This window comes from Panthera onca, chromosome D1 (genome assembly GCF_046562875.1).
Source record: "Panthera onca isolate mPanOnc1 chromosome D1, mPanOnc1 haplotype 2, whole genome shotgun sequence".
Lineage (NCBI taxonomy): Eukaryota > Metazoa > Chordata > Mammalia > Carnivora > Felidae > Panthera > Panthera onca.
In genome coordinates, this window is record NC_138348.1 from 54,200,945 (window position 1) to 54,227,880 (window position 26,936).

General features: G+C 37.0%; 3 protein-coding genes across 3 annotated transcripts; all 3 read left to right on the top strand.

Moving 5' to 3' along the window:
• Positions 1-2,031: 2,031 nt before the first annotated feature.
• LOC132662381 (olfactory receptor 52M1-like) lies at positions 2,032-2,976 on the top strand. Its single transcript, XM_060607855.1, has one exon. The coding sequence runs from the start codon at positions 2,032-2,034 to the stop codon at positions 2,974-2,976; it is 945 nt and encodes a 314-aa protein (XP_060463838.1).
• A 13,818-nt stretch (positions 2,977-16,794) lies between these two features.
• On the top strand, positions 16,795-17,739 carry LOC132662380 (olfactory receptor 52D1-like). The gene has a single exon (XM_060607854.3). It carries the CDS (start codon positions 16,795-16,797, stop codon positions 17,737-17,739), a length of 945 nt encoding a protein of 314 aa, XP_060463837.3.
• A 7,518-nt stretch (positions 17,740-25,257) lies between these two features.
• On the top strand, positions 25,258-26,202 carry LOC132662379 (olfactory receptor 52D1-like). The gene has a single exon (XM_060607853.1). The coding sequence runs from the start codon at positions 25,258-25,260 to the stop codon at positions 26,200-26,202; it is 945 nt and encodes a 314-aa protein (XP_060463836.1).
• The last annotated feature ends 734 nt before the right edge of the window (positions 26,203-26,936 follow it).

Below are 26,936 nucleotides of genomic sequence, written 5' to 3' on the forward strand. Positions count from 1 at the left end.
GAACTGATACAAGTCTGAAACATTGAGTATGGGAAGGTAGTGAATGACATTAAGGTTAAGAAATATGTTGTTCGTGTGTGTGTGTGTGTGTGTGTGTGTGTGTGTATGATCCTTATCAATATATTTTTCTTCAGAAGAATATATGTCTCTAAAGGGTACATGATAGGAAAAAACAATAGGAAAAAAATGACATTGTAATATACTATGCTTCCTGTTGGCCACATACGGATTGTGGTAAATGACATCTGGAAGGCACGGAATATGTTATTCTCATTAAAGAAACAATCCCAAAGATGGACATATCATGCTATCATTAAGAAATATTCCAAGCGATGTCACACTCTTACCACATGAAGTCCTACAAATTTCTAGTTGTCCAAATTTAATATGTAACTCTGAAAGCTTGATTGTCTGGATTATGACTTTCTTCCTCTTAAATCAGGAGAGAAGACATCATTTATTTCTATAGCATAAATCACTTAAGAGTGTGGTTTGTGCAGTCTCCTGCCTAAAACAAGAATCCCTACAATAACTCCCCGAAAGTTTCACAAAATTTCTGCTTGCTTACTTGTAGTCATGGAAAGTCCACTCACTGGAGAGAAATACTGACTGAAAAATTCGAGTGGAAAATTTCAAACTCTTGAACCCTCCAATATAGTTTCTGATTACTACTGTTAGGGAAGCTCAAAATGGCTTTGGAGGGCACTTCTGCATCCTGAGGAGTAATATACTGCATTATTCACCTTGGGGAATCTGAAGAATACTCTTTCTTAGACTCCAACTTATCAGTAGGCATAGATACACTGTTTAAATATTAACTGCACTTACCATATTTGACACTGGATTTGACACTTGTAAAAGAATAAATATGTTACAGATGTAATTTTCAGACAGGTACTAATAAGAAGGAGTAGAAAGGAAAGATAAAATACTGTGTAGTAAATGATATGGAGAACTACAGTGAGCAATAGATGAAAATATACCAAGACAGGTTATCTACAACATATAATTGATGCAAAATTAGATCTTTTGCAGAAATTTCTGAAAGAATAAAATGAAGCAGAGAATTTTAGAATATCTTCAAAATAATTGTTTATGCAATTGATCTTTTTCTAAAATGGGCAGAGGAAAAGTGAAGATGCAGAGAAGCTATTAATGTAGAGAAATTGTCCCTCACCTCCTACCATTTTCTCCTTTGACTTATAAGTGTGTTGGGACACACTGATATCTTTGTCCATTTCTTTTTGTTGCTGTTTTTCTTGCTTTAACATCTCAGGCTCTGAAGGCTTGAGCTCTGTCATTCAGACGATCAATTTATATATGGCATTCGTTTTTTTAATTTTTTTAAACATTTTTTATTTATGTTTGAGAGGCAGAGAGAGAGAGGGTGGGTGGGGGAAGGACAGAGAGAGAGGGAGACTCAGAATCTGAAGCAGGCTCCAGGCTCTCAGCTGTCAACTCAGAGCCTGACATGGGGCTCGAACCCATGAACCGTGAGATCATGACCTGAGCTAAAGTTAGATGTGTATCCAACTGAACCACCCAGGTGCCCCTATATATGGCATTCTTGTCACCCACACATGCTAGTCATTGTTTATCATATTATGATGTTTTCCTTGTAGAGTGTAACCTCCATGAGAATAAATCTGATCTGTGAATTACTTTATTCCTAGTGCCTGAAACATGGTTTGTCACACAGTCACTGCTTACTGAACAGTTGTTGAATTAAGTACAATTGAATAGACAGGGAATCTTTTTACGGAGTTAAGGTGACTTATTTGCCCTTGTGATAATATGAAATGATACATGAATTATCTTTCTGTATTTTCAAACACAGTATTTTATGTGATGTTACAAATATGGTTACTTTGGTCCTAGTGAATTGAAATACACCTGGTTATGAATTTGAACTGTTTTTAACATAAGGGTCTTCTTGAACTGAATCTTCATGTTTTCAGCATCTGGTAATGATCATCTATCATAGAAGCTTCATCTTCAGAAGTAGTGACAGAAAGCAAAGGGAAAAGCGTCATGCCTCCTCTCAACACCTCTCGTCCCTCTCCTATCACCTTCTTGCTGATGGGCATCCCAGGACTAGAGCACCTGCATGTCTGGATTGGGATTCCCTTCTGCTCCATGTATGTGGTGGCTGTGGTGGGGAATGTGACCATCCTGGCCGTGGTGAAAGCAGAGCGGAGTCTCCATGAGCCTATGTTCTTCTTTTTGTGCATGCTCTCCGTCACTGACCTGGTCCTCTCCACATCTACACTGCCCCGCATGCTTTGTCTTTTCTGGCTTGGAGCCCATGACATTGCATTTGATGCTTGCCTGACCCAAATGTTCTTCATCCATAGCTTTACCACCATGGAATCGGGTTTTTTCCTGGCCATGGCCATTGACCGTTACGTGGCCATTTGTCATCCACTGCACCACACTACTATTCTCACCCATGCGCGCATCACCATAATGGGTATTATTGTGGTGATTCGGGGCGTAGCCTTCTTTTCTCCACATCCCATCCTGCTCAAGCAGCTGCCCTACTGCAGAACACGAACCATTGCCCACACCTACTGTGAGTTCATGGCTGTGGTGAAGCTGGCATGTGTGGACACAGGAGCCACCACACGTTATAGCCTCAGTGTGGCTTCTATCATTGGCTCATGTGATGCCATTCTCACTGCTGTATCCTATGCCTTCATCCTCCGCTCTGTATTCCGTCTGCCATCCCGAGAAGCTAGCTTTAAGGCTCTGGGCACATGTGGGTCACATGTCTGTGTTATTCTTGTCTTCTATTCCACAGCTGGTTTTTCCATTTTCACTCACCGTTTTGGGAAAAATGTGCCTGCACATGTCCATATATTTATTGCAAATATGTACCTTTTGGTGCCCCCTTTTCTCAACCCCATTGTGTATGGAGTAAGGACCAAGAAAATACAGGAGCATGTTCTTAGAGCACTAAAGGTCAAAGTTGTCTGATTTTAGTTTGATCAATAGAAGAGATGGCTCAAGATATATAGAAATACCTAGAAATCATCTATATATAGAAATATATAGAGATGATGTAGGGAAAATAATTAACTGTTCTTATTCCCACAGGCTGAATTGCATTTACCACCTGAAAGTTGTTATTTATCATATGTCTAGAATTTCTAAGAATATTAACTCAGCAAATTATTTTACCTTTTTTATTTAATAAATATTGGTGATGAATTTGTTCATCTCATTCTGAATATGTACCTTTCAGAGGGAGTTATAGAATGAACAGTAGGTAGAAGGAGAAACAAACCTATGAAGATACTTAGGAAAAAAAAAAGGAAGAGGTCTCTGAGATCTATATGCTGAATTTTATAGAGTAGTAAGCGAAATAATATTGAGGCATATATATAGCTGTGATTTTTAAAAACAGGTAATAAATGTTGTATCTCTAGTCAAATTATATCAAATTAATGTCTCAAAGTACATGAATAGACTAATAATGCACAAAGACTTAAAAATGTAAGTAAGAAGAAATGATCACCCAGTCAAGGAAAACAAAAATATAAAAATAAAAATTAAATTCAGAAACATGTATTTGTGTGAAAATACCAACATTGGTATTAGGGCTTCTATGGTTTCTAGAGCAATTTTGATAGAGGCACGGGGTCCTTCATATTCTGGATTCTACTGACTGCTAAAGTATAGTTCCATATATTTCAAATTTGATTGGTAGTAGTTACAATAAACCACAGGCTACCATGTACATTCAGTTTTCCCTATTGATTAGTTGACTTTGAACTTAATATCAAGACACAGAATGTGAAATCTGTTATTAACAAATTTAAATATTTCCCCTTTTTATTACCCCAATATCTAAGACTATCTTCTTTTCTTGTTCATTTTCCTCAGCTTTCACTAGATTCCCCACTATATGTTTCTCATCTTTTAAAAATATTATTTAAAAACTAGCAGCCATCTGAAAAGGGGAGTGATATTTGTGCTGTGAAACTTTTTCTCACTCCTTGTGTCTTTATCCTACGAACTTAACATCCATAGCTAGGCACAAAGACTAACATCTCTGCATTCACTAACACTCCATATGTAATTTAACTATAAGTAGAGTGTAAATTTTTCTGTTTTGGAAAACTGCATACATTTGGCATTATTCCTTTGACATCATGGATGCAGGACTAGGAGCAGTTTGAGGGCTACCGTAATACATTTAATTTGGACATGGCAGGTTTGAGATTCACGTGGAATATTGAATTGTATATGTCCTAAGGGAGAAGGTCTTAGCTAAGGTAAATATTCACATATTTTGAACATATAAGTGTGGTGGTCTGGCCAATTATGAGTAAATTCACTCAAGCAGCAGTTGCAGGATGAAGAAAACAGACAATATGAAAACATGCTGAAATTTTCGCTTCCATGCCCATTCACCTACATTTGCCTAAGACATTCTTAATTTACAGCTGTTGTTCCAGGTTAATTATCAAGGGTGCCCTTTTCCAGTATTTTTCTTCTCAGATAATGTGTGTTCACTCTGTCATTAAGACACCAATGACTTGTTACATTTTTAACAAATTTTAGACTGCTGCATTTGTAATGTATGAATTCATTTTTTGAGTGTAAAAATACAGTGAAATTGGCCGATCTTAAGTGGACAGTTAGATAAGTTTTAACAAATGTATGGCCCTTGTAACCCACCCCACAATCATAGTAGAAGACATTTTCATCACCCCCAAAAGTGCCCCTTCTCTTCTATCTTGAAAGTGTACTGTTGGGAAAATGTATTGTTTATATAATAGAAGTACTTGTCCTACCTCTGTCACTAGGAAATCAATGACTCAAGTTACAATTTTAAAGTTTTAGACTATTGCATTTAGTATGTTTATAGGCTGGAAAGTCTTGTAGTGGGGGTTCTGAATACACTTTTTCCAATGATTATTGTCCATGTCCATAATTTCTGTATGTGCTTGTTATACATGTGGATGAAACTATTATTTTCATGAATCTGATGCTGAGAGATTCTCCCCATGTGATTCCCAAGCCCAAATCTTGGTTGTATCAGGTATTTTCCATGGCCAGGACACTAGACTAAGAGGATCAGAGGTCCCTGGAAGGGACCTGTCGTTAGAAGTCATGTGCCAGTTGCCATGTATTCCATGAGATATTATCTATTCTACTGCCATCCTGTATCCCTTCCCCCCCACAGGATAACAGGTGGGCAGGCAGCTGGCTATTCTTTCAGCTCTCTGACACCTGAGTGTACTCCAGGAAGAAGACATAACCAGGTGCATGGGCAGGAGCATAAGTTCCTGGCACTGTTATTTTATTTGCGTGTAGTAGTCACTCAGTGCTTCCAATAGAAAGGCATGGAAGATGATTTTTGTAGATGAGAGATCCTGTAAGGATGGTAGTCTCAGGAACTGCCCTGGAGGTTGGCCTAAGATATATATCAGCAGTGTACCTTACAGGAGAGCTGTTGTGATCCTTGGCGTGGGCTGCTGCTGCCTTTTTTTTTTTTAATATTTATTTTTGAGAAAGAGAGAAACAGAGTGTGAGCAGAGGAGGGGTGGAGAGAGTGGAGACACAGAATGTGAAGCAGCTGGAGGCTCCCAGCTGTCAGCTATCAGCACAGATCCCTACATGGGGCTCGAACTCACGAACTGTGAGATCATCACCTGAGCCGGAGTCAGACACTTAACTGACTGAACTACCCAGACGCCCCTGGCCTGGGCTTCTTAAGATGGCAGCAAACTGATTGAGCCTGTTATACCAAAAGTTCTGCTTCCACTTCCCTTAAAGTTGATCATAATTTCACAGAATTTTTAAAAATGTTTATTAATTTATTTTGAAAGAGAGAGAGAGAGAGAGAGCATGAACAAGCAGGGGAGAGGGGCAGAGAGAGAGTGAGAGAGAGGGAGAGAGATTGAGATCCCTAAGCAGGCTTCGCGCTCAGCAAAAAGACTGACAAGGGGCTCGATCTCACAAACTGTGAAATCATGACCTGAGCCGAAATCAAGAGTCCCAGGCTTAACTGACTGAACCAACCAGATACCCTCAATTTCACAGGATTGATTTGACCCATTATACCAAAAGTCCTATATCTACTTCCCTCAAAGTTGATCATAATTTCACAGATCACATTCCAAGTAAATTTAGGAGATACTTTTAATCTTAGATTCCTAAGTTTTACATTTATAATATATGTGTCAACCAATTGCTTTCCAGATAACACAGTGGTTAAGTTTCCTATTCAGGAAACATTTCTAATAATTAATGTGTTTTTGAATCAAAATTTGCCACCATGGGTATGAGATTTCACCATATCTGATTTCATCATGGAATCAACAGGAGAAAAGGATAACAGAAAAAGAGGCATTTGTGAACAGCATGCGGTGAATTCAGAGAAGGGAGGAGAAAGAAATTCCATGGTGACTTTCCATTATAAAGAAACTGGGGACATGTTTGAAGCTTTACTTATTGCACGGTCTTTGGCGTTAATTTTTAAGAGAACTGATTTGTATAATTCATGTACAGGTTTTTTATGTCCGTTTGTGCCACAGAACTTAAGAAATGTTTTGCCTCCAGAATAGGGTATCCTTTGGATATTCTTAGTTTGGAGACAAATTATAAAATGAAAGAAAAAAAAAGAGAAAATTATGGTGATGAACTAAAAATCTACAAACAGATTTTCCTTTCAGTTAGAATAGTCTTTTCAAAGTGACTAACAGTAGGGTCTTAATATTAAAGGAAGATGTTGCACGTGGTATTATATTGACCTTATATGATATAGATTATTTTAATATTTTCACAATGACAATGGCTATATTTTTGTGATTATACAATTGAAATATTTTTATATTAAAAAATTAAACAACAGAGGTGCCTGGGTGGCTCAGTAAGTTAAGCATCTGACTCTTGACTTTGGCTCAGCTCGTGATCTCACGGTTCTTGAGATTGAGCCCTGTGTTGGACTCTGCGCTGATAGTGCGGAGCCTGCTTAGGATTCTCTCTCTCCCTCTCTCTCTGCCTCTCTCTCTGTCTCTATCATTCTCAAATTTAAAAACAAATTAAAAAAAAAAGCAACCAAAAGAAAAATGAAGAAAATCAAAATACTGTTCTCACACACACACACACACACACACACACACGCACACACACACACACACACACACACACACACACACACAAAACCCCCCAAAACCCAAAAAACAACTCACAATGGGTATTTTGTGAGTCTTTATTTAAAGACTTTAAAGACGTTTCTCTATATTGCAGTGTCATCCTAACCTCTGAGAAAAGACTCTAAATTATCCTTGTCTTATTTGAAGAATCTTTGTCTCCGCTATAGTATGTAAACTAGTCTGAAGCCTTTCCTCTGGAAAATGATTTAATGTGCTCATCAAACAAAATCAAGGAAATTCCAACTTTAGTAATACAAAAACCTAGGAGAAATTATTTTTTTGTGTGTGAATTACTTCTGAAGTCTGCAAATTCAAAATTGGCCATCAGTATGTTTTAATTTCCATGGAGACTAGTAACAAATATTAGAAAACATAATTACTAAATTAATAGAGGATAACCAGAATGATAAAAATAATAAATCTAGAAAATGCAAAAAGGAACAGAAAATTTACCTGACAACTTAAAATACAAAATAAAAATAGCAAAGCAAGACCAATTATCTAAACAATTAATGTCAATGCAAAAGACTATAGTTAAAAATCAGTTTAAAAATAATCATATACTGTATAAAAGTAGTACAAAGAGCATACAGAGATGTTGAAGTAAAAGAATGGGGAAATCTAATACTATACAGATTTTTTAAAGAAAGAAAAATATTTTTTTTCAGATCATAATTAACATTTAACTCAGTACAGATCTTCATTGATATTTGCTCAAATTTATTCAAAACAATTTTGGAAGTGTAAGTTCCAAAATGTTTCATTGGTCACAAATCTCAAGTAGGCCCCATACATGAAACCTGCCATTTAAAAAAATTCACTTTTAATGTTTAACAATGTATATTTATTACTTAGACCATGTTTTAAATAATGTACCCTTTTTTGTTTTATATACTTAAAATGCACAGCTTGGTTATTTTGTGTATGTGTATATTGTGAAGTAATTGCTACAAACTTATTAACATATCCATTACTTCACATAGTTTCCTCTCTTTTGTATGTGGTGAGAATACTTGGGATCTATCCTTTTAGCACATTTCAAGTTTACAGTACAGCTATCCATAGTCCTTACACTATACATTAGACTCAGAATGTATCTACTTTCCATAACTGAAATTTTGTACCCCTTGGCTGACATCTCTCCATTTTCCTTTCCCCTCAGCCCCTAGTAACTGCTGTTCTCTGCTTTCATTTTATTTTTTAACTTTATTGAGGAATTATTGACAAATATAGTTGTATATATTTAAAGTGTGTAACGTGGTGATTTGGTATACACACATCCAACACATCACATAACTAATGTGTGTGTGTGTGTGTGTGTGTGTATGTGTGTGTGTCTGTGGTCATCCTGAGTGGGTCTTAATATCTACTCTCAATAATTTTCAAGTCTACAATACCATGTAATTAGCTACAGTCACCTGCAGTACATCAGATCCTCCGAACTTATTTTTCTTAGCTGAAAATTTGTACCCTTTGACCTACAGCGCCCCATCCCCCCACTCTACTTCTGGAAGTCACCATCCTGTTCTCTGTTTCTATGAAGTCAGCTTTTTCTTTACTTAGATTCCACTTGTAAGTGAGATCATACAGTATTTGTCTTTCTGAAACCTTCCCTTTTGTTCTCATGAAAAGCATCCTGATACTGTAAATGGATTTCCTTATTTTCAGTGCAAATGAGTAAAAATGTTAATGTTGTAACATTCCTGTTCTAAACAGGAACTTACAATTCTTATTTGCATCAATCATTCAGAAGAGAGATGTGGCAACCTTTTTAGATTGCAATCAAATTTCTGAGAGAAGCATTGTTTTTCTAACAGATGACATTCTCATTACTATTTATCAGCTGATATCAGTCAACATGGCTCACCAAAAAGCTGATGAGTACATTTCACAGTTATTCCAGAATTGTACAATACAGTATTTCACAGTATTTAACACATGAAATTGCTGTCTGAATCTCTGAAGATTTTCGTACAAAAAACAATTGCTTGTATATTTTCATTAGTAACAGAATTAGTATTTGGGTTGATCACATTACTAGATATGACAGTGGCTATTTGATAATGAAAGAAATTCAAGTAACCAAAATTCAGGAAGTTTTAAAACCTATATGCAACTAATAATTACTACAAAACATTAAAACATTCAAAAAACATTAAAACATTAATACAGTTGTGGAAATAAACAAATGAGAACAAGCAGATACTGTTTTTTCAGAGTTTGCTGTAGCAAGAGTACTGGTCATCACTCTGCCTTTTGCAGAGATTCAGACTGTCAGAAGAGTGGGAAGTTTGAAGGTAATAACATGCAAGGCCTGAGGTATGTTCTGAGTGACGGTTGTCAATATGTGGAAGCGGGTAGTGGGCTCACTAAAGGTGAGCTACTTGATTGATTTAGTTAACACATTTGTAGTGGGTCCTGTGTTGGAAGTGGAGACAAAAAAAAAAAAAAAAAAAAATAAGCAGTTGGCAGTTGTTGACCAAGTTCTAACCATTTTGGATTAATTGCTGTACAGGTTGTGGATGAGCTTTCTGGACTTCCCACATGGGTCAGAGTTCATTGTCACAGAAGTCCTAGGCAATTTCCAGTTGTTCAATCTCATAGGGGAAGAATTATAAGAAGAAATAAGCAAATTTAATCATAATTTTGAGATTTTTAAATGATCTCTTTCATTAAATTATGAAACAATAAGAAAGATACAGATAAAGATTTAAACAACACGATTAACAACTAGACTTAATGGATATATATAGATCATTATATATCATAACAAAGACTATATATATTATCTTTCCAAGTGCACAAGATATTTACGGAAATTAACTATATACTGTGTCATGCATTCAACAAATGTCAACCAATTGAAATCCTGCATGTATACATGTATGCATGTATGTATGTATATATTGGTGGGAGAGGGAGGAGTATGTGTGACTGCCTTTTTCCCCTTTGTAAACAGAGAAATTTTTTCCCACATCTCTTGATCCCTTGCCTATGGGCTGTCCAGTAGTTTTTGTAGGACAATTGACCTGAATCTTACCACATCTTTCTAGATTAAATACTAGTGTAAACAGAGGACAGAAGGTTGTTGCACTTATTATTTACTATAAGGTTATATGATAAGAAATCTATCTTGTTTAGGTCTCTGCTGCAGAACACCCTGTATGTATATTCAGGGTAAAATTGATGAAGGTGATCATATTCACCAGGATAAGATCACAAGAAAGGAAAGGGAGTTTAGACCACATGTAAGAGTCTGATCCTGGATTTTACACTGGGTAAATCAGAAAGTGATGGTTTGAAGGAGATGAATATTACCAATGGATTGTTGAACATGCAGTACTGGTGGGAACAAGCTGGGAAGTTATAAGGTTACAAGTGACGAACGGATGACTTGAGCTTGAGATTATGAACATGAGATTATGAAAGATTCAGGTTCATTGGTAATAAAACCTAGACTATGGAATGTGGGGTACTATTTGCAACAGGATAGAGAATAAGACCTTTAGAGGAGAAGAGATCAAGAAATTGAAAAACCAGGTTATTAGCAACTACAATCCCCAAGGAAGATGCAAAGTTCAATAATTCAGATATGGGGCACACATTATCAGGCATAAAATGCTGAAAATAATGGCACCTTCTTTATAAGGTTGTGAGTGTGTTTGTGTGTGTGAGTGTGTGCGTGCCTATAAAGAGAGATTATCACACTTATGAAGAATTTAGCAAATTTCCTGGTATATCATAAGCACTTGATGAATGTTTTAATTGTGATGATTACAATCATAATGATGATGTTGTAATTGTTTTCCGGAAAGGGTGTTAACCTAGAATTTTCCTAAGGCATTTTAAATTATTCATTTTCTCCTTTCATTCATTCATTCATTCATTCATGGATTGACTCACTCATTCAACAACATTTTAATATATCGATGGTACACAACAAGACATAATTTCCTTTCCCTAAGTCCAGAGGCATCACTGTATGAGGTCAGTGTCCCCAGGGATATATGACTGGCATCACTGCCTACTAAACCCCTAGACTGTCATAATATTGGTTTAATAAATATTTACTAATGTGATAAATGAGAGAGTAGAAGAATACAGGTGGAATAGAAATGTAACAAACATAACTTGATTTAAAAAAAAGTCCAATGTTACTCTATCTGTAACCTTAAAATTAGCAGGAAATGAGAAGACATGATGTGAGAAATGGAGAGAATGTTAGAGGCAGAAGCAAAAACATGAAACAGAATCTTAAAGTAGACATTTTAAAAATGTCTAGGTTGGCTGAGACTCAAGAAAACTCAAAGATGAGCCCTTTAGCAGAAGGTAATGCCAAAGGGCTAGTAGGGACCAGATTATAAAGGCATTTGCTAGTTCTATTGTATGTTATCAGTTGTAATCTAGGCCCCTTACTGCTTTGCATAAGAAAGAATATAAACCTTAATTCAAGCATACTTCATTCTCAAACCTTAGTGATAGAGTAGTTAAGTAAATGAAACGTGGAGCCAGAGATATCTGGATTCAGATCCTGATATTACTCCTTATTAGCTGTAAACTTTTACAGAAAATATTTAATCTGTCAGTCTCTCTGTTTCCTCATATACTTAGTGATCATATTCTATTTCCAGAAGTTTTGGAAGTTCAGTGGGAGAAGGGATTTTAAGCACTAAGCCTAGGGTCTAGAAAATGATGATCTCTCAGTGCATAAACATAATCCTTTCCCTTGATTCTATGGTTTTATAATATTTTTTCCTGATAAATTCTGCAAATATATTCCATGTCAAAGCACTCAGCAGACCTTTAGGAAATAATGATGTTTCTATTTTTTATCTTAAGGGATAGTAAATAATGGTTGTTATACCTATAAGTAATTTAGTTCTTGTAGTTGGGGAAAAGGCCCTGTGTCCCAGAGGACCACTGATTTCCCTGCCATCTACACTCTTTAATCCAGTGGAATTTAGAGGTGGACGTAATGATAGCTCATGTTCACTGAGCACACTTCTTAGCATCTACTCCCTGTAGAAACTGACTCTCTGGATGACTCCCAGCTTTTGATTTGGGTGAGTTAAGATAGAGATACAAGACAGAGAAGGAGAGGAGAGGGCTACATTCAAACATCTGCATTTATAGAATTATGAGATCGTCAAAAAGGTAATTTATTCATCTCTTCAAATACACTTAGTAAAGCTCAGAATAAAGATCATAGACATGTAATATACTTAGAAGGTAGAATGGACCTTTTTTCCCCATAACTGATAAAAATATAGGTTAATTAGCTCTGAAGTATAGGGAGCACAAGGTCATATATACCCCAAATTAGAATTAATATAGCATTAAAGCTGCTTGACCAGATAGGCTTTGAGGTCTGAGACAGCTGTGAACAAAGAACAGTTTCTTTCCGCTCAACATTAGATGTGATGAGTCATTGCAAATCTTATGGGAGGAAAAATATTTGGAATAAGGTGAAAAAACTGTGTCTGTTTATTGAGGTGATCAATTGGGCAAGATCAAGCCATAGCCAACCTTTTCTCCCTATAGCCTTTATTTTCAAAACACTCCAGACTCCTACATTCTCTTAGTCACATTAACTATCATAATATTTGATGTAGTTCATCTTCAAACTAGTTAATCTGCACAGATAAGAGACAGTACAAAGTATAGAAATACTTCATTGTAAACCTTTGTGGGACATAAACATTTCACCTAAATGGATTTTCTAAAAGAAGGCAGTTGATATTTCTGTGTGCCGCCTCCACACCCACATGTTGATTTCCAGGCTGAAGTGTAGAAAGACTAATAATTCTAAGAAAAAATGCAGGGTATGTTTTAGTAGGTATAACAAAGTGCTTTGCTTGTGCTTTAAAATATAAGATTATTAATATATCCATGCATATTTGAATGCACTTTTGAGCATCAAAGTGGTGTGCTTTTGAAGGAGGCTTTATGTTGTATTCAAAAAGTTGAAGAGTCTTTGCGTGCTTGGATCTCTGGATGTAGTGTAACATAATTTATGACAATACAAAAGAAAACTTCAGATGTACAAAAAATCTGCTTGTTTGGGCCTCTAGGCATATGTGAGTACAGGTATCTAGATCTTCTCTGAATGAATTTATTAATTAAAAATTATTTTAATGTTTATTTTTTGAGAGAAGGAGATTGAGAACATGAACAGGGAGTGGTAGACAGAGAGAGAGAGACAGAGGATCTGAAGCAGGCCCAGTGCTGACGCAGAGAGCCCAGTGTGGGGCTCAAACTCATGAACCATGAGATCACAACCTGAGCTGAAGTCGGACGCTCAACCGACTGACCAACCCAGGTACTCCTCAATTTGTTAATTAAAACGTGTTGGGAGCCAACAGAGAAATGTGATAGCTTTGTGTTTCTCTGAAAGTGGAGATGTGAGTAATCAGGATCTTGAAGCCCTCAGATAAAACAGTAATTATATTGAAATCCTCTTTCAATTAGTTGCTTTATCTCTCTGTCCCTGGAGTCCTGTCTCAGAATCATGGAAGAGCAAAGCAGTAATAAAGATCAAAGGCAGAAACTCTTTTATTTCACTATGGGCAGAGGTGGCAGGGATAGTTCTCTTATCTTACCTCTGATATCTAGGTATCTTGTGGAAATCTTGATAAATATCAGACATGGCATTGCATTTGTGAAAGTGTTGGGAAACACGATAGATTTGTCAGTGAAAATAGGGATGTGGAGTTACACAGGCTGTGCAGCTACTTGTGTTACTGTGTTAATAGGCATCATCCAATGCCAGTCTCAGGGCTGGGTCATGGTAATATCTAGCTATGCTATTATTTCTGTACTGAGGAGAATTTAATCCTATGAAAGTGATAATAATAATATATTTATGAATCTAATATTCCACAACTTGATAAGATCTGTCAAAAAGAAGTGTAAAAGACTTGTAAAGATGCAATCAGAGCAAAGAGAAATAATCTGCCAATTTCTGTCCGAGGTAATTCAGCAAAAAGTCAGAGAGGAGATTACTTTTGAGCTAGACACTGTAAGAAGAGCAGTAGTTTGCAAAGGGAAATGAATAAAAGGGAGGGGGAGGAAAGTTGCAATTAGAAAAGTATGTGAACAAAAGCACAATTTTACAAAGAAGCATGACATACTGGGGAGTACTTAGAAGGTTGGTGTTACCCCATGGAGGGTATAGAAAGAGTACCTGGTGAAAAAGCCGGAAAGAATGGTTTATTTTGTTATCTAAAATGCAGATCTTATTATGGATACTTAGAAACTTTACTGGAGCTCATTACCTATAGAATGATTACCAAATTCCATTAGAATGATTAGTTTCTTAAATTCTTGCTCTTTGTAAGATAGTGTTCTAATTTGTTAATGTATTAATTAACTTAATCCTCCCAGCAAGTTTTTGTTTCACCCACTTTCCAGAAGACAATACTGGGGAAAAAGACATAGTCAGTATGTATAAGACAACCTAAATCTTATTATGGAGATAAATGCATTTGATAAAAAGACATAAGAAGAGTCTATGATGAGAATGAAAATAATCAGATGGAAGGGAAACAATGATAACATCACTAGTGATACTTGACCAATTTCAAGGTTTGTTGAACTTTATTTCTTCTGAGCCAAATATTGTAATAATTGAAAGTATTATATAAATGATCATTTTATAAGGCCCAGGCCAAGCTAAGAAAAATTCCCAATAACACTGAGAATATTTCTAATCAAATATATAATCAGTCTGATGTGTTCTACATTCTTCCCCAAATACTGGGTAGTGTAAATCATATTCCAGTTTAATAAGGCATTTGACCAGTGTTTATGAATTATAATGTAGGGGTGCCAGGGTGGTTTACTCAGAGCTCATGAGTTTGGAGCCTGTTTAGGATTCTGTGTCTCCCTCTCTCTTGGCCCCTCCCCTGCCTGCACTCTGTCTCTTTCTCTCAAAAATAAACAGTAAAAAATTTTAAAAATTTTAAATTATAATGTAGCAAACAGGATTCAGTATTTGTAATCTCATTATTATTATATTTAATAGGTCTCTTTCTAACTAATAAACAGTATACACACCATGTTAGAGGGATCAATACAATATTCTAGGATCATAAAAAGAATCCTGTTATTGGAATCTACTTACATCAAAATTATATTTCACTTGTTTTTATGTAGATGTATGTGTGTGGATAAATGCTTAATAATAACAAAAGAAACACATGATAATGATTATTTTAAAATGTTACAGATTATAAAGTTTAAATGAAAGGGCTAATTTTTTAATCATTTGTTTAAAATCTCTTTGAGAGTCTTCCTTGGGGCACCTGGGTGGCTCAGTTAAGTGACTGACTTGATTTTGGCTCAGGTCATGATCTCATGGTTTGTGAATTCAAGCCCTGCATCAGGCTGTGCACTAATAGCACAGAACCTGCTTGTGATTCTCTCTCTCCCTCTATCTCTGCCCCTCCCCTGCTCGCTCTTTCTCTCTCAAACTAAATAACCTTTAAAAAAAATTAAATGAAATCATCTTGAGAAATCTGACTTGAAGATTGTGAAAAATATTAATAGGTTATAGTTGACTAAGACTGACCACTGTGCCACGAAATATTGAGTATAGCATAATAAAAATATCATGGATTTGGCAGTCATGCAGAGTTTTGTGTTAAGAGTTCTGATGTCTCGCCAGACTTTCTGTGCTGCCATTGCATTATCTGTAGCACTCTGGGTTTCTGTTTCCTAACTGGTAAAATTGGCAGAAAAATATTTGGTTTGCATTGGTTTTCTAGCTAAAATGAACAAATAGAAGGATTCCAGGACAATGTCTTTTTTCATGTTAGGATCAACTAAGTATTACTTTTCTTCCTTACTTCGTATAAAAAATAATTTGAACTGAAATCACACTAATAGTGTAGAAATCAAAAGAGGTAACAAGTGCATGTATCTCTGTAGTGACTAGTATATTCAAATACAAGTAATAAAAGTTCAGAACTGGACACAGAATGTACAGAACAGAAGAGAACTTAGTGGAAGCATGAGTATTAAATGACTTTGTGAAGACTATGCAGAAGACAGGTGAGTCTGTAATGCTCCATCAGAAAGGCCAGTAATGCCTTGCAGCTCCTGGGGCTTGGTTCTGTGATAGCACTAGAAAAAACAGGACTGTCTGAGAAATGAGTAACTATACTTGAGAAAGTGAGACATCGGCTAGAAAATTACATTTCAGGATGACATTGAGAAGGCTGCTGGACTAGATAAATTCTAAGATCCATTTTGCCTGTAACACCAGATATTTTAGCAAAAGCTAATCTGGCCTTATGACTGAATCGAATTGTGAATTCAAGGAGTGGCATTGAGTTTTATTGTACATGGATGTTACAAAGTTGGGTTTTTCTGCTTTGTTTTGAACAAATTTGTGAAATTCATGACTTGATTGAGAATAAGGGCTTTGTGTTGGGTTGCATAGTTTTGCCTAGTGTTACTAAGTTTTTTTCACTCTAAATTATAACCTGAATGTTTTCTAATGTGATATTTTGGGGTCTTCCAGTTTTGTTTTCCATTTGTTGCCAGATTTGATTGTGATGATCTTGCCAGAAAACTTTTGCCCTAAAAAGGAGGATTGCTTCCACAAAAGACAGAGAGCAGCAGTACTATGGGACCAGCCAATAAATCTCAAACATCTCCAGACACCTTCTTGCTGATGGGCATCCCAGGACTAGAGCACCTGCATATCTGGATTGGGATTCCCTTCTGCTCTATGTACATGGTGGCTGTGGTGGGGAATGTGACCATCCTGGCCGTGGTGAGGGCAGAGCGGAGTCTCCATGAGCCTATGTTCCTCTTTCTGTGCATGCTCTCTGTCACTGACCTGGTCCTCTCCACATCTACACTGCCTCGCATGCTCTGTCTCTTCTGGCTTGGAGCGCGTGACATTGCCTTTGATGCTTGCCTGGCTCAAATGTTCTTCATCCATAGCTTTACTGCTATGGAATCAGGATTTTTCCTGGCCATGGCCTTTGACCGTTACGTGGCCATTTGTCATCCGCTGCACCATACCACGATTCTCACCCATGCTCGCATTGCCAAAATGGGAGCTTCTGTGGTACTCCGGGGAGTGGCCTTCTTTTCCCCACATCCTATCCTGCTCAGGCAGCTGCCCTACTGCAGAACACGAGTCATTACCCACACCTACTGTGAGTTCATGGCCGTGGTGAAGCTGGCGTGTGTGGACACAGGAGCTACCAAACGTTACAGCCTCAGTGTAGCCTCTGTCATTGGTTCCTGCGATGGCTTTTTCATTGCTGTCTCTTATGCCCTAATCCTCCGTGCAGTCTTTCGCCTTCCATCACAGGAAGCAAGTTTTAAAGCTCTAGGAACCTGTGGCTCTCATGTCTGTGTCATCCTTGTTTTCTACTCCACAGCTGTCTTTACCTTCCTCACTCACCGCTTTGGCCACAATGTGGCCCCCCAAATTCATATCTTTATTGCCAATATGTACCTTCTGGTACCACCTTTCCTTAACCCCATTGTTTATGGTATTAGAACCAAAAAAATTCGAGACCATGTCCTTAGTTCTCTAAAGGTAAAAGTCACTTGATTATCCTGGAATTGTTTGCAGAGATGGTATCATAATCAGAAGGGAAGTAGGGAAATAATTGATCCCATTTTCATAAATGACATGGAATTTTCTCCCACTGAAATCAGACACAGAGAAGAGTGACCACACATAATAGAAACTCCACAATTGTAGTGAAACTAGAAGGCATGAGACATTTTGTGCACACATGGATTTTAAGGAGCTTCCTTAAAGCTTTTTTAATTGGAAAGCAGTCCCCTTCTGCTCCTTGCTGCTACTGATCTGTGTTGTAACTGGGCGTGGTAGTTTATTTTGAAGTAGGCGTGATTTAAAAAAAAAGTGAAGAAGCCCATGAGAACCTCAAAAATTCCATGTAAAGTATTTGCAATTGAAAATTTAATGATCACTATCAATATTCTACAGAAGAGGCAATATAATAGGATTGATGTCTTTTTAATACAGGACATAGTAATTGTGTATTTTAGTCACAAGAATGGACACACACAAGACAAGTTGTCAAGCAGAAATGTGGAAAAGTTCAATAGTGCAATAATCAAGCCCACAGAATTTTTAAACATATTGCTCATAGAATATTCTGTCTCCACAAAGCATAACTTGTGCCTCTTATTGTTTTGTTACCTAAACTAAGATTGGGTCTCTTAAAGATATTCTCTTTACCTTCATCACAAATTATCCTGAAACCAGAAACAACTTTATGCTTGATGGTATGTATCTACTTGGGAATTTGCCCAGAGCTTAGGCCCAAGCCCACTGAACTAGATACAGATATTACATGTGCTTGCTCAAGGAGGTATCTATCATTATAAATAACTCAATTAATACATTTTTAGTGATTATGCTCCTGGTGATAATTAAAAATAAAATTATTTAAAAAAATATAAGTATTTTACTGGTAAAAGTCTGAATATTTTCTCTTTAAAAAATATGATTTCTTCACTTCCTGGCTTGTACAAAATGGAAATTACTCCAGAGTCACTCAATAAACACATGCTGAATTTCCTTGAATTGATGTTCTCTTTTGTGGTTTTCTATTTGTAAAGTATTATTTGTATCTTCTTTCTTCTGTTTAGTATAGGAGCTTCTTAGAAGTAAATATCTGGGCTACTTCTCTGTATTCCTTTTCCTTAGACTCTGTTGCAATGTTGTTCAAGCTTTTATAATTTTAAATTTGGGATATTTCAACAGTTGCCACTGATATGTTCAAAGCATTAGCTTTTAATTACTATGTCTAATACATCCTTTACATTGAGATCATAGTTATCCTCATAAAAATTTAGAAAACAAACAGAATTGGGGCACCTGGGTGGCTCAGTCGGTTGAGCGTCCGACTTCAGCTCAGGTCACGATCTCGCGGTCCGTGAGTTCGAGCCCAGCGTCGGGCTCTGTGCTGACAGCTCAGAGCCTGGAGCCTGTTTCGGATTCTGTGTCTCCCTCTCTCTCTGCCCCTCCCCTATTCACGCTCTGTCTCTCTCTGTCTCAAAAATAAATAAACATTAAAAAAAATAAAAAAAAAACCAAACAGAATTGATATGTCAGACCCATGTAAGCACCAGAATAGCAAAGCAAAACTTAATGAAATTCTTTTCTGCTCCTTCTCTTCTCATTCTTATATATCATTTGAACTGGTCCTGTTCATAAAGTCCCCCGCCTTCATTCAAACAATACGTCTCTCCATATCTTCATGTTTTGCTTAGAATGTTTCTCTCCTACCTATTGTCTTTGTCACCTGGGAAGAACTTAATTATCCTTCAAGATCCAGCTCTTGTTTAAACTCCCCCACCTTATCAGAAAGATTACGTTTCTTTCCTCAAGTCAAATTAACTAAAAATTCCCCCCACCTCTATTGTAAAAAATGCCATGATATATTTTAGTTAAATTCTTAATATGCCTTTTGCCAATTAAACTCTTGGTATGGTTTGGGGTTAAGTGCACTGGCTCTAGAACTCAGAGTGCTGAGTTCATTATTCATCTCTGTCACTTTCTATCTGTGTGCTCACAGGCAAGTTGTCCAAACTTTCTGGACCTTGTTGTCAAAATTAATAAAATGAGGATTGTAAGATTTCTTGCCCCGTAGAATTTTAAGGATTAAATGAATGAAAGCATATAAAACACTTAACATAGTTAACATCGTGGATTATCATAACAAGTATAATTTTGTGTATTTATTATATGTCAGATTTGCAAGACATAGGTGTGCATTTATATGTATATATGTGTGTGGGTAAATGTATACATTGATATGTATACATGCAATTTAAATTATATAATTATCACCATAATCACTAGATTATTAGTCTTGATTTTACATATGAGTAATTTAGACTCAGAGAGATTAAATAATTTGCTCATAGTCACATATTGACTAAGTGGTATAGTCTGGATTTAAACAAAAATGACAGTAATTAATCCCACTTTAAAATCCATTTACTTTTATTTTATTTTTTTTTAATTTTATTTTAAATTCCAGCACAGTTAACACACAATGTTATATCTGTTTCAGGTGTACAATATAGTGATTCAGTAATTCTATAGATTACCCAGTGATCATCATGACATGTGTCCTCTTTAATCCCATCACCTATTTAACCCATCCTTCCACCCATCTCCCCTCTGGTAACCATCAGTTTGTTCTCTATAGTTAAGAGTCTTGTTTCTTGGTTTTCTTCTCCTTTTTTTCCCCTTGTTTGTTGTTTCTTAAATTCCACATATGAGTGAAATCATATGGTATTTGCCTTTTTATGACTGACTTATTTCACTTGGCATCATATTCTCTAGCTCCATCCATGTCATTGCAAATGGCAAGATTCATTCCTTTTTATGGCTGAGTAATATTCCATTGTGTATATATACCTCATCTTCTTTATCCATTCATCAGTTGGTAGATATTTGGGCTCCTTCCATCATTTGGCTATTGTAAATAATGCTTCTATAAACATAGGGGTGTGTATATCCTTTTGAATTAGTGTTTTTGTATTTTTTGAAATCCCATTTACTTTTTATCTATAATGCCTCCAAGTGTCCTGTGAACCTATGTGTTCAGTGAATGATTCTGAAGGAATGAATAAAGCAATAAGATGTTTGAATTCACATTTCCTGTATTTTAGAACTCCCGATCATGTGATAGTTGTAAATAAGGGACCTGCATTAAAGCCATAAGGATATCTTTCAATGATCTTTTTTTGTAAGATAATGGAGAGTAATGACAATGACAGTAGAGACAGATCTCTCCCAGTCTAAAGAGAAAAGACGTCTTAAGGAAACGTAAACTCTGAGACTATTACCATTATGTTGGATGTTTCGTGAAGACAAATTATTAAGTCTGGACCTTCTTGCTATATTTTGTTATTTGGAGTACCATGAACCATGGAATTTAATTATAATATATCCCCTGACAAGTATCAGCATTGCTTACATGTTAGGTTTGGAAATAAAAACTAAGGAGTTATACTCACAGATTATATACCAATGGATGGCAAATAAGAAATGTCCAACAATAACAAACACAAAACTAAATCTAAATCTTCAAAGATTCTGAATTGAATTCTAGTTAAAGGAAGGAAGATATACAACTTATTCATATATTCATGCATCAAAAAATGATGGAGTGGCTAAAATGGGCCAGATTGTGCTAGGTTCTGAGGAGAGGTGAGCAAAACACAAGTCCATGTCTCAGGGACTTTACATTCTGGGGAAATGTAATATGAAATAATTAAATGATGCTCAAATGCATAATTATACTGGATACTAAGGGCTGTCAAGTAGAAACAAAGATTTCTGTAAGTGCACATAACATGGGGTTTTGCTCTAGTCTAAGGGAGTCAAGGAAAGCTTCCTTAAAAATGATATTTGAGGGGCGCCTAGGTGGCTCAGTTGGTTGGGCTTCCGACTTTGGCTCAGGTCATGATCTCCAAGTCCGTGGGTTCGAGCCCTGCATCAGAGTCTGTGCTGACAGCTCAGAGCCTGGAGCCTGCTTTGGATTCTGTGTCTCCCTCTCTCTGCCCCGCCCCTGCTCGCACTCTCTCTCACTTGCTCTCTTTCGCTTTCTCTCTCTCAAAAATAAACATTAAAAAGAAAATTAAAAAAAAAAAACATATTTGAATGCCAAGTGGGAGTTAAGCAGCTGAGAAAAGAAAGATCATGAAATGGGACTGGTGATGTTACAGGGAAAGAGAACACAATATGTGAACATGTGTGGGTGGATCTTTAAATAGGAAGTGGCACCATATGTTTGAAAACTTGGAGAGAGTCCATTTTGTGGGCTGAAGGACAGAGAGTGAAGTGAAGAGTGGATGTCTGGGGCTGAGGATTCTCAGTTTTATCCTAAAAATGAGAGGAAGACTGTGAACATTTTATGCACAGGAGTGACATCATGTTTGTGTTTTTAAAAGATCATTGTGGGGCATGTGGATAGCTTAGTCCATTAAGCATCCAACTTCGACTCAGGTAATGATCTCATGGTTTGTGAGTTCCACCCCACATGGGGATTTCTGCTGTCAACACAGAGCCCATTTCAGATCCTCTGTCCCCTTCTCTCTCTCTTGCACATGCACACTCTCTCTCTTTCTCTCCCCCTCTCAAAAATAAGGAAACATACAGGGAAAATAAAAAGACCATTGTGACTACAGTGAGGAAAATGTTTCGCGACAAAGAATGGAAGAAAGGAATGCAAAAGGCCTCTTAGAACATTATAAAAGTTTTTGAGGACAATATGATAATAATTTGATCCAAGTTGGTAGCAATCATGATAGAAAGAATTAAATTTATTTGAGTACCCTGAGTATACTTTAGGCTAGGAGAAAATGGCTTAATGAAGACTTTGACAAGCTCACAGGTTGCAGGACTGTTGGTTACCCTTCAGGTGTTATTATAGGCCTAGAGTCTAGAGTGGAGACCTGTGGGGGCAGGGGCAGAGTGTGTGCATTTATTCATATGTAAACATTGGAAGACCTGCAATTCACCAGGTACTGGGGAAATAACCATGAACAAACAAGATCCAGTCACTATCATTAGGATCTTTATATTTGACCACCAGCAAAACAGTTAACAGATTTTCCCTCTCTTTACCATTTACTCTCAGATTGAGCTTCTGACTTCTGCCAAAGGTCTTTCTGAAACTCAGTCTCTCCTAAACCCAGTATTGTGCTTTTTAAAAATTTTTTTTATAGAGCTCCTCTCTTGTTCCTACTTTAATCTCACTCCTTTATGTTTCTTTTTATATATCTTACTTACCTAACAAGGGCCTTATTTAGTCACTTAAGATGTATTTCAGTGGATACATTTTTTGAAGCGTAACTAACATATAGTTATATTAGTTTCTGGTGTAGAGTATAATGATTCAGAAATTCTGGGAGCGCCTGGGTGGCTCAGTCTGTTAAGCGTCTGACTTCCACTCAGGTCATGATCTCACAATTAGTGGGTTTGAGCCCCAAATCAGGCTCTCTGCTATAAGCAAAGAACCCACTTTGGATCTTCTGCCCTCCTCTGTCCCTACCCCTCCCCTGCTTGGGCTCTCTCTCTCTCTCTGTCTCTCTCAAAAATTAATAAATAAACTTAAAAAAAAATTCTGTACACTTCTCAGGGCTCATCAAGATAAGTGTGCTCTTAATCCCCCCTTTTTTTCCAACTTTTTGTGGATTTTAATTGCATCTAGGAAATCAAGACTCCTAATTTTAGTTTAAGTTTTGCTTATAGAGGCCCCAAAGTCACTGGAAATGAAAATGATTTCAACTATTGGTTTGGAAGCAAGCTGTAGCAATTTTAAAATGCTTATAGCTTCACACACATCTGCCTTCTGTTACTCCAGGTGTGCTTTAATTTCCATCCTAAATGATTCTCCAGCCCTTACTCTTTCTCTCTAGGGTTTCTAAACCTTATGAACAGTTAGATTTACAGTGCTCCTTAATATCTGCTCTTATTCGTACGTGGTATCCTTAGTGATTGGCTCTAGGATTTGTTTTCCAGGATATCCAGGCTAAATAAGGCACTTTGCCAACAGAGAAGCCAGTAGGGATCCCCAAGGACCAGAACAAACAGCATAAATCTGCCTTTTATTCTGGTCATCAGCAGATCTTCCCCATACCTTCAGTAAATGAATGCTTTGCTGCTCCCAGTCCCACTGTGACTAGACTCACAACCATCTACAGGTACTACTTACTCTAGGAAAAGAGAGGAAAAGGAGGGAAAAGAGTAGAAAATCCTGGGATGCAAGGTCATGGAGGGAAAAAGAGATTCTCTTTTAATCCACCTACTACCATCACCAGCCCTTGTAAGGCCATGGTTGGAATCTACAATCTTTAGGATACCCAGTGACACTCTTTAGAAAATAAGTATATTTCTAATTTTTATGTCTAAATTGGTGGTGTCTTTACTTATGATTAATGTTGATATAGTTGTTCCTGGCAACTGTTCGTGATTGCTCAGACAGAACTTCACCATGTTGTTAAAACTCTATAATGTCCTAATGTCCCCATCACATGGAGAAATTTTATCTACATTATTCCTCATGGTTCATAATACAATTTCTACCTGAAAAGTCCAATTGATAGTGAGTTTCTGGTGTCACAGGACTGTCTTTTCTATTTGAATTTGTGATAGGATCATTTCCCCTATTGGACTAAAATGCACCTTTTAAAATTTTTTAACATCCTTTATTTGGCCGGATACCTATTTCTGGTGACACTATTTTTTTTTTTTTTTTTTTTTTTTGCTCTTTAGTATTTGAGGATAAAGTTATTTAGGGCCATCAAATATTCCTTTTTATGGTGTCAATTAAAGAGTATTCATTATCCTCGTTACAGTTCTTTCCAAGAAACAACCAAAAGAACATTACTTTCTCCATATCTCACTTAAAATTTGTACTTATAGAAAAAGAAGAAAATTTGCATTTATAGAATATCAAAACATTCGGAAAATTATGCCAGGATCATTGCATGTTTTATACAATATTGAAATTTAATCATGGATTTAATCCTCACTTCAAGCTTTGAAAGGTAAGCCTCATCCCAATTTTGAGATGAGGAAATGAGGCTTTGTCTTAAACAGCTTGATCAAGTCACTTAAGTGGCAGGACTGAGATTGTATCCCAGACATGTGTTTTCTCAAAGGCTTTGCTATTTTAACTATCCCAAGTTACCTTCGAGGAGGTCTGACTATCCTGTGGCTATCGTGTGCTTTTTGGCAAATGCAGTTGACACATGAAATACTTAGATCTCAATTTATGATGTATAAACATTACAGTAGTATGTTAGCAGATATGCCACTCTTATTGGGGGCTCTTCAAAATTTAAAATTTATACCTGAGACTGCTTCTCCCATCTTCAGTGAGAGTAGCCTAGGATTTTCTCCCTCCACACCTTAAGTAACTGAAGCTTTTGATCATTAGTTTATACAGTATAATTATGATTATCACCATAAGCTACTGGAATACCCAGCATTTTAGGTGCAAATGATGCTGTGATTTCAAAATGTCCCTTGTTTCTTTCTCCCTAGGAATCAGACTGTTAGGAGTTCAGATTAGGGATGTCCTCTTGCAACAACTCCATTCCTCAACCCTTGACATTTGTCCTGGCTGGAATTCCTGGCTTGGAATCTTCCCATGGCTGGTTCTCTGTGCCTTTTTTCTTGGTATTTGTCATTACAATGATTGGGAATGCCGCCATCTTATGCATCATCTGGGTGGAGAAGAGTCTTCATGAGCCCGTGTTTCTCCTCCTGGCCATGCTGTCTGTTGTTGACCTGTCCCTGGTCAGTGTCACTGTGCCCCGCATGCTAGGGATCTTCTGGATGAATGCCAAAGACATCAGCTTTAATGCCTGCCTCGCACAGATGTTTTTCATCCCTTCATTTTATGTCATGGAGTCTGGGATCCTCCTAGCCATGGCTTTTGACAGATTTGTGGCTATCTGGTACCCTCTGAGATATACGACCATCCTTGCTAACAACATACTTGTGAAGATGGCCCTGACTGTCCTGACAAGGGCAGTGGCAGTGCTGACTCCAGCACCCATCCTGGCAAAAAGACTGGAAAGCTTCCAAACCCACATCATCTCTTACTCCTACTGTGCCTACATGGCTGTGGTACAGATAGCCTGTGGGGACATCTCCAACCACATTGTCTATGGCCTCATGGTTATTGTAACATCTGTGGGATTTGATTTGCTTTTTATCATTCTGTCCTATGGGCTGATCCTTCATGCTGTCTTTCGGATCCCCTCTTGGGAGGCAGGGGGCAAAGCTCTCAGTACATGTGGCTCCCATCTTTGTGTCATAGCTCTCTTTTATTCTCCTGTTGTCTTCTCTGTCCTGGCCCAGATTTTAGGCTACCATATGGCTCCCTATATCCAAATTATCATTGACAACCTCTACTTCCTAGTGCCTCCCATGGCCAACCCCTTGATTTATGGAGCCCGGACTAAGCAAATGCGGGAGCGGGTACTACGGATCCTACGCTGTCCTAGAAACTGAGGATGATATCTGAGGTGGACAGGATACCTGTGATATGGAGCTGGAAATCTTGTTAGGTTGAAGGTAGAGATAATGGCTGCCTGATTTCAGGCTTCCTGGGCAACGGAATAGCAAAGGCAAGAGAAGGATTTGGTGAGTGTGGGCACATAATGGGGGGCATGTTCTCTCCATCAGAATGTAGTTTTTATGAAACTCTCATGACCAGAACCTTCCCCAAATGTTTATGTAAGTTATAAAGTAGGAGATATTTTGTTGTTAATTCTATTATTTAATCCCATCAGAGAACATAAATTGTAAGCTCATTTTTTTTCAAATGATGTAAAAAATGAATTTAGTCATACATTCTCATGATCTATGGGCAAAAATAATTATCCAAATTTTTTGTTGATTCCATGATTTTTCTTCCACACCTATGTTTTCAGATATTATACCAACATAAAATTATATATCATAAAAAACAATCCTAATGGGAATAAACATGTATAAATATCTATGATCATGTCTGAGTAATGAGCTCATTTTTGGTCTGAATGGTTTTAATGCAGAAGAGTCATCTTTAGAGAGTTACTATTGGTGTCTAAATATGGAACCAATATACAGTGGGTTGGACTTGGTAGGCAAGTATTTTACAAAGGCAGCGGGGCGGGGGGGAGGCCTTTAACAAAGTTATTTTTTCACTAGCTTCGTTTTCTCCCTTCCACCTACCTGACCTCATATACTTTCATATATTCAAG

Coding starts and splice junctions, on each gene's coding strand:
- LOC132662379 (XM_060607853.1), top strand. CDS start 25,258: ATGTCCTCTTGCAACAACTCCATTCCTCAACCCTTGACATTTGTCCTG.
- LOC132662381 (XM_060607855.1), top strand. CDS start 2,032: ATGCCTCCTCTCAACACCTCTCGTCCCTCTCCTATCACCTTCTTGCTG.
- LOC132662380 (XM_060607854.3), top strand. CDS start 16,795: ATGGGACCAGCCAATAAATCTCAAACATCTCCAGACACCTTCTTGCTG.